General features: G+C 41.0%; 1 protein-coding gene across 1 annotated transcript; it reads left to right on the top strand.

The window, feature by feature from the left end:
- The first annotated feature begins 6259 nt into the window (after nucleotides 1-6259).
- Nucleotides 6260-7339, top strand: LOC142538485 (uncharacterized). Its single transcript, XM_075643801.1, has one exon. It carries the CDS (start codon nucleotides 6260-6262, stop codon nucleotides 7337-7339), a length of 1080 nt encoding a protein of 359 aa, XP_075499916.1.
- Nucleotides 7340-7633: the final 294 nt, after the last annotated feature.

Raw genomic sequence — 7633 nt, 5'->3', positions numbered from 1 at the left:
AATTGCGTTGATATATGCTTTGCCTTTTGAATCCTTATCTACTGTAGTATGTATCTCTTCATCTTAGGGAGAGGTTTTATGTCAGTGAATGTTGTTAAACATTGTATGCTACAGTATGATGGACATAAGATTGAGTTAGACCGTATTGTACTTGAGTTGTCTGATTTTGATTGCATTATTGATATTGATATGCTGACTAAGTATAGAGCTACCGTTGAATTGTTTCCATAAGATTGTGAGATTCAGACCTGAGATGGGTGAAGAGTGAAAATTTTACAGTAAGAATTCTAGATCTAGAATTCCTTTGATATCTGCGATGTTTATGACTCGATTATTACAGAAAGGAGCAGAGGAATTCCTTGTGTATTTAGTTGACGTACTGAAATCGAGCCTATCATTGGCTGATTTGCCAGTGGTATATGAGTTTGCTGATGTTTTCTCAGATGAGATTTTAGAATTGCCTCGAGTCAGAGAAATATATTTCAGCATTGAATGTGTACCAGGTACAATTCCTATCTTTGAAATACTGGACATGATGGTACTGATTGAATTGAAAGAGTTGAAAGAGCAGTCTGAATATTTACCGGCCAAGGGTTACATTAGACCAAGTGTTGTTCCATGGGGTATTTCAGTTATGTTTAGAGGTTAATGAATCGTGTATTTTAGAAGTACTTTATTGATTTTATGATTATTATATCAATGACATTCTGATATATTCGAAGAATATGACTGATTATACCGAACATTCGAGAATTGTGTTGAGTACTTCGAAAACAGAGAAATTGCATGAAAAACTGTCAAAATGTGAGTTTTGGCTGAGACAGATTGTATGTTTGAAGCACAGTATATCCGAAGATGGTATAGCGGTTGATCTGAATAAGTTGAGGACGTGATCAGTTAGCCAAGACTGACATTGGTGTCAGAAATTCGCAGTTTTATGAGTTTAGCAGATCAGTATCGATGATTGATGTTTCGAATCTGATTGAATATTGCTGTTGTTCTGAATCCGTGTTTGAAACAGATAGTAGACCATGGAGACTTTATATTGTGCAGGCCGAACCAGAGATGATTTTGAGAATTAAAGCGGCTCAGAAAGTGAATTAGAATGTTCAGAATACGATTGAGATGGTCAGAGCAGGGCATTGATCCGATGACAGTGTGTTTTATGTGAATAATCGTCTTGTTGTGCCAGATGTTTCAGATTTGAAACGACAGACATTGTCAGAAGCGCATAACAGTCAATTCAGTATTCATCCTGGTGGCAGAAAGATGTATAATGATTTGAAAAGACAGATTGGTGAAAACAGATGAAAGCTGATATTGCTGATTTTTTATTCAAATGTCTGAATTACCAATAGGTGAAAGCCGAAAGAAAGAAACCTGGAGGATTGTTACAGAGCTTATCTATTCCTGAATGGAAATGGGATCACATTTCCATAGACTTTGTGACGAAGCTACCACGTTCCTCCCGAGGTTGTGATGCGATTTGGGTAGTGATTGACAGATTGACCAAATCAGCATGTTTTATTCCGTACAAGATGACGTACAGACATGACCAGATGGTAGAGATTTATGTCAGAGAGGTGGTCATATTGCATGAAGTATCGAAGTCGATTGTTTCAGAGCGTGATCCTCGGTTTACTTCGCACTTTTAGCAGAGTTTACAGCAGGCTCCAGGTACGAAGTTACATAATAGTATCACATATCATCCTTAGACCGACGGACAGTCAGAGCGGACTATCCAGACATTGGAGGATATGCTTAGAGCTGTAGTGCTTGATTTTGACACTATTTGGCAAGAATCTCTATCACTTCGTGAGATTTCGTACAACAACAGCTTTCAGACGAGTATAGAAATGGCACCGTTTGAAGCGTTGTACGATAAGAAATGCAGATCCCCTCTATATTGAGATGATATCTCTGAGGTACCTGAGATTGGACCTGATATGATCAGAGATATGACAGAAAAAGTGAAGCTGATTCAGAAGAGGATGAAGGCCGCTCAAGACAGACAGGCCAAATATGCCAATGTTCGACATAGACCATTGGTATTTGAGGTAGGAGACCGAGTATTCTTGAAGATTTCACCTTTCAGAGGAGTTGTCAGATTTGGCAAGAAAGGGAAGTTGTCTTCACGTTATATTGGGCCGTATGAGATTCTCGAGAAGATAGGAGATCGCGCCTATCGACTCGCTTTACTGTCCTTCTTTATCCAGGATACATGATGTCTTTCATGTTTCTTTATTGAGAAAATATCCTTCCGATGCTTCACATGTTATTCAGCCAGACGAGGTCGAACTTAATGAGACACTGAGTTACTTTGAGAAGCCGATTCAGATTCTTGATCGTAAAGAAAAGCAACTAAGAACGAAGACTATTCTGCTTGTGAAAGTTTAGTGGAGTCGTCATGGCACTGAAAAAGCTACCAGAGAGACAGAATCAGATATGAGACAGAGATTTCCCTAGTTGTTTCACTGATGTGAGTTTTCTGTTTAACTTCTGTTATACATTTCTTTCTGATATGATCTGATGCCTGTGATTTCGGTGACGAAATCGGATCTTAGGGGGGAGAAATGTAATGCCCGAGAATTGTGTTATTGTAATCTGAAATGATTTGTTGATAATTGAGGTGATTGTAGACGGAACGGGCTAGATCAGGATAGGAGAAAAGAAGACTGAATTATGTGCGAGGACTGAGCACCTCGCGCATATGCGCGACCCAGCCGGGCGCATTTGCGCGAGGTAGGCAGAGAACCTTGCGCATATGCGCGACATGGACCCGCACATATGCGCGAGTATGGCAGAGAGTTGCAAAGAACCTCGCGCATATGCGCCGGGTGAGGGCGCGCATATGCGCGAGTTACCGTGAAGATACGCGCCGAGACATAGTGTCTCGCGCATATGCGCCGAAGGAAGTCGCGCATATGTGCGAGACGTGCAGCTTGAAGGAGTGATACACGTTTCTTCACCATGCAATATATATATATATATATATACTTCATGTCTTCAGAATAGAGATAAGAGAGGAACGAGAAAGGCTTCCGAGGAAAGTTCAAGTTTCTTGATAGTAAATTCAATTCACGCAAGATCCGCCCGTCTGATTTTTAATCCGACTTCAGTACTGAGTTTCTATCGACGAGAGCTTCAACTGGACGTAAGTTTCTTATGTTTTTGATATGATTTGAAATTATGATATTGCCATAATCAGATATGATTGATATATGGTGTTCTTGACATAGTAGACATCGTATAATCGAGACCGGATTGAAGAACATATATCGTATGAAATTTTTATGATTTTCAGAATGGATTTGATTAAGTTTTGATATCATATTTGTATTGTTATTGATTATGAGTTGTGGGAATTGATATCTGTTGATTTGTATTGCGGGGTATATTGAGATTGTGCAGTTATGCCGTTGAAACAGAATTAGATTAAATTATGATTATATCCAGTATTGATTTGAGTGGTGTATTGATATTGTACTCCTCGATATTGTCATTGCCAGATTGAGTATTGACATGCTTCGAATTCGAGACTTCGATTCGTCAGATAGACAGAAAGAAATGTATAAATCAATGTTGATCCGGGATTGCACAACTCGAGTTTGATTTAACTTGAATTTCCCAAAATCACATACTTAATTGTCATTGCCTCGATATGTTGCAATGTTTGAGATTGATATGCTTATTCTATTGATTTATAGTTAAGCATATGTTATGTGAGGAGTCATGGGCGGATGTGCCTAGTCCTTGGGCTGATGTGCCTGTTATTTGGCGGAGATGCCAAGTCTTTGGCAGAGGTGCCAAGACACTGGACGTTTGGTCATATCGATGTTGCTTAGGAGTGGATTGACTTCTATCGTCGAGATTCGATATGGACAGGACCAAAGTCCGTAAATAAGAACGTACCGCCACCACGATCGAGAGAGTAGGTGGGAGATTGTTACATTCTTATTCAGATCGGGATCCCTAGATTAGGAACGAGTCGAGTCAGAGAGTATGAATCAGAGTTTGATTTACAGTGTTATATCGATTCAGGTTTTTCGGATTTGATACATGTTATTGACATTTGTTTCATGCTTTTATATCTGTTTATATGATTGCATGTATACATGATTTATACTGGGAATGTATTTCTCATTTGAGTTATCCGGCTGTTGTTGTATTTGTATGTGTGCATGACAATAGGTGGGACAGGATCAGGGTCAAGACGAGGATGAGAGATTATACTTTAGCGTGGAGATTCGGACCCAGAAGTAGAGTAGGTTTCAGCACTTGATATTTAGTGGTTGAACCCTAGTTTGATTTTAATGTAATGGTACCAGACATGTACTTTTACTTTTGATATGTATATCAGATTTAATTCCATTATGTTTCCGCACTTGTATTAAAAAAAAATTAGACCCTGTTTATCTTAATTAATTCAATTATTCCCAAAAATGATTAAGAAATGAATTAGCGTCCGGGGTCTCCACAGGATATTTAACTCGACACAACTCATGCAAAAATATTATATTTTATGTCAAAAATATTATTTTTCATGATATGTATAGATTAGGTCGACCCGTCTAATAGATATAGGCCCGTGAGATTGTCTCACGAGAGACCTACTCTTTTAATTGTTACAATTGAGAAACAAGAGTAAAAAATCATAAATTAAAGAAACCAAATGTTGATGTTTGCATATCATTGAAGGATTTTAGATATTTAACACGGTTTATTTAAAATTAAACAGGTTCGAGTCTATTTTTTCGTCAATTTATTTTATTTGTATTATAAGGGATAAATTCAGTGTTTAACCTCACAAAAAGCAATGATGAAAAATTATGTTTTCTAATTTTTTTAATACGCCTTAAATAGCTTGTCAGCATGTTGCCACATTCACTTTTTTTTAAACACAATTTGTCTATGTAAAATCTTACGTTCTCTGATATGAGAATCCTGATATAGCTGTGTACTTTAATTGACAAAATGAATTTTTGTTTAAACATTATAAAATGAATTCTACCCATTTTCTAAACATAAATTATTATTATTATTGATAAAACACATGGGTCTCGAACCGTAATATCATCATTATATTTTATTTGTAGTAATAGAAACGATACAATCATTAACTTTACAAAATAATAACAAAAATACAAATTCAAGAGAAAAGTTACGGTCTTGTTAAACCAACATTTTCATTCTCAATTTCGATCATATTCGCAGTCCTGAAATCTTGTATTTGAAATTTATAATAAATAAAAAAATTATTAAAATATATTGATGCCCCAAATATTCAACCGCGCTTGAGTACTATTTCATCCCGAGGACCTTAAACGTAACCCATCGGGCACGACTCGTCTGAATTCGGTACCATCTCTAAACGAGCTCAGCCGTTCTTCTCGAACACATCGGTCGAGCACCAAGCTCGGCCGAACCCCTGATGGCCGAGCCCTGGTGCTCGGCCAAGTCTTGGACAGAGCTCGGCCGAGCACCAGGGTAGAGCTCGGCCGAGCCCTAGTGGCCGACCCCTGGTGCTCGGCCAAGCCTTAGGTAGGGCTCTAGGGCTCGGCCGAGCCCTAGTGGCCGAGCCCTGGTGCCCGGCCACGCCCAAGCCCTAGTGGCCGAGCCCTGGTGCTCGGCCACGCCCGAGGTAGGGCTCGGCCGAGCCCTGGTGCTCGGCTGAAGTGGCCGAAGCCTTGGTAGCCGAGCCCTGAACAGAGTTCAGCCGAACCACAGGTATCCGAGCCCAACCAGCGTCCGGAGTAGGGTTCTGTCAAGCACAGGTGCTCATGACATGAATCTCAGGCCCAAGTGTCATGTTCCTATCCTAAGAACTTTGTCACATGTCAAAAGCGTGAATAATATGTAAATATGCTAGAATCTCGCCGTTTGATTAGATGTGACAAGAAATCTGGCCCGAATTTGCAGTGATTGGAGAAGAATTTAAGGAAATTTACCTAAAATAGGCTTCGACACGGTATGGGAAGAAGTCCTCTCAACCACTATAAATACCCATTTCTATTTCATGGTAGAAAAACCAAGATATTCGCATCTTCCCATTTCTTTATCCGATTAAAAGATCAAAGTGGTCGCGTCGGAAAAGTTTTCGACGTCTTCTAATATCCATTAGTCTGTATAGACCGGTAGTGTTCCACCCGTTCCGGTTCAAAAATTGTTGATCTAAAGCTCAAGCTCACTAGACCGAACCCAGAGAAAATTTGGTAGCATCAATTGGCGCCGTCTGTGGGAACTTTGAAAGAGAGATAAGATGGCAAGTACCAGGAGTCGATCGGGAGAGGACAATCAACCAACATCCAACATGGCAGAGCTCGTTCGGCTGATCACAACGACTGTCGAACAAGTCTCGGCCCAAAGACCAGACAACAATCCTCCTCCAGGAGAGGATCGTGAAGCTCAGAGACAAGAGATACAAAGATTAAGGGAGGAGATGGAACGTCTTAGAGAAGAGAGGAATGCACCCCCTCCTCCACCCCTTCTGGCTCGGGGGATCCCTTTCTTGGCCGAGATATTGGCTACCGAATTGCCTCAAAATTTCAGATTCCCTAATGTCGGAGAATACGACGGCTCGGGGGATCCGGAAGAGCATCTATCCCGGTTTGAGAACGCGGCATTACTGCACCAATACTCAGACCCGATCAAGTGTAGGGTCTTCTTAACCACTTTGGTCAGGTCATCCCAACAGTGGTTCAATTTGCTTAGGCCGGGGACCATCAAAACTTTTCAAGACTTCGCAAGAGCTTTTCTCCACCAATTTGCAAGCAGCAAGAAACATCCATTGACGGCTCTGAGTTTGTTCAATGTCAAACAACAAGAACAGGAGAGCCTACGAGATTTTGTTAAGAGGTTCAACAAGATGGTCATCGATGTTCCCTCGGCTACTCCGGATATACTGATCAGTGCCTTTACACAAGGGCTAAGAGGTGGTGATTTCTTCAAGTCGTTGGTGAAAAAGCCCCCAGCTACTTTTGAAGAACTCTTGGCGAGAGCAGAGAAGTATATGAACGTGAAAGAAGTACAAATGGCTAGGAAAAGTGAACCGAAGGCCTCGGCCAAAGCTACGCGAGACGTTCGACCCCCCGACCTCGTGCCAAGGGTCGGACGTTTCGAACCACCTACGCTGCTTGGGCAATTCGCCGCTTACACACCTTTGAAAGTCAACAAAGCCCGAGCATTGGAACTATGTGATGAACGACAACTCATTCGAAGACCTTGGAGTAGTGACAGAGGACCTCGTAACCCCAGGTCAGAAAGGTATTGCGGATTTCACAAGGATTATGGTCATACTAACGATGAATGTCATCATTTGAATCAAGAAATAGAACGGTGAATGTCATCATACTAACGATGAATGTCATCGATGAAAGCAATTCTAGTCAGTCCAGGTGGTGAGCACCGACCCCCTAGGAGAACTCGGGAGGAAAGTCGTCCTGAAAGGAGAATGGCTCCGAATCAAAGGGAAAATTTTCAAAATGCTAACCCGAACATGCGGAGGGCAGAACCTCGGGAATAACCACCCCCTCGAGGGGTAATTAATATGATATCGGGTGGGCCTACAGACGGAGACTCCAACCGGGCCAGGAAAGCTAGCAGCAGAAGGTTGGAGAACATGGAGATTAGTAGC

This window comes from Primulina tabacum, chromosome 3 (assembly GCF_025594145.1).
Source record: "Primulina tabacum isolate GXHZ01 chromosome 3, ASM2559414v2, whole genome shotgun sequence".
Taxonomy (NCBI): domain Eukaryota; kingdom Viridiplantae; phylum Streptophyta; class Magnoliopsida; order Lamiales; family Gesneriaceae; genus Primulina; species Primulina tabacum.
Note: the sequence above shows the minus strand (reverse complement) of the source record. Positions and strands in the feature narration are given on the sequence as shown.

Bases quoted from the DNA above. Each gene is read 5' to 3' on its own strand.
- LOC142538485 (XM_075643801.1), top strand. From the start codon at position 6,260: ATGGCAAGTACCAGGAGTCGATCGGGAGAGGACAATCAACCAACATCC.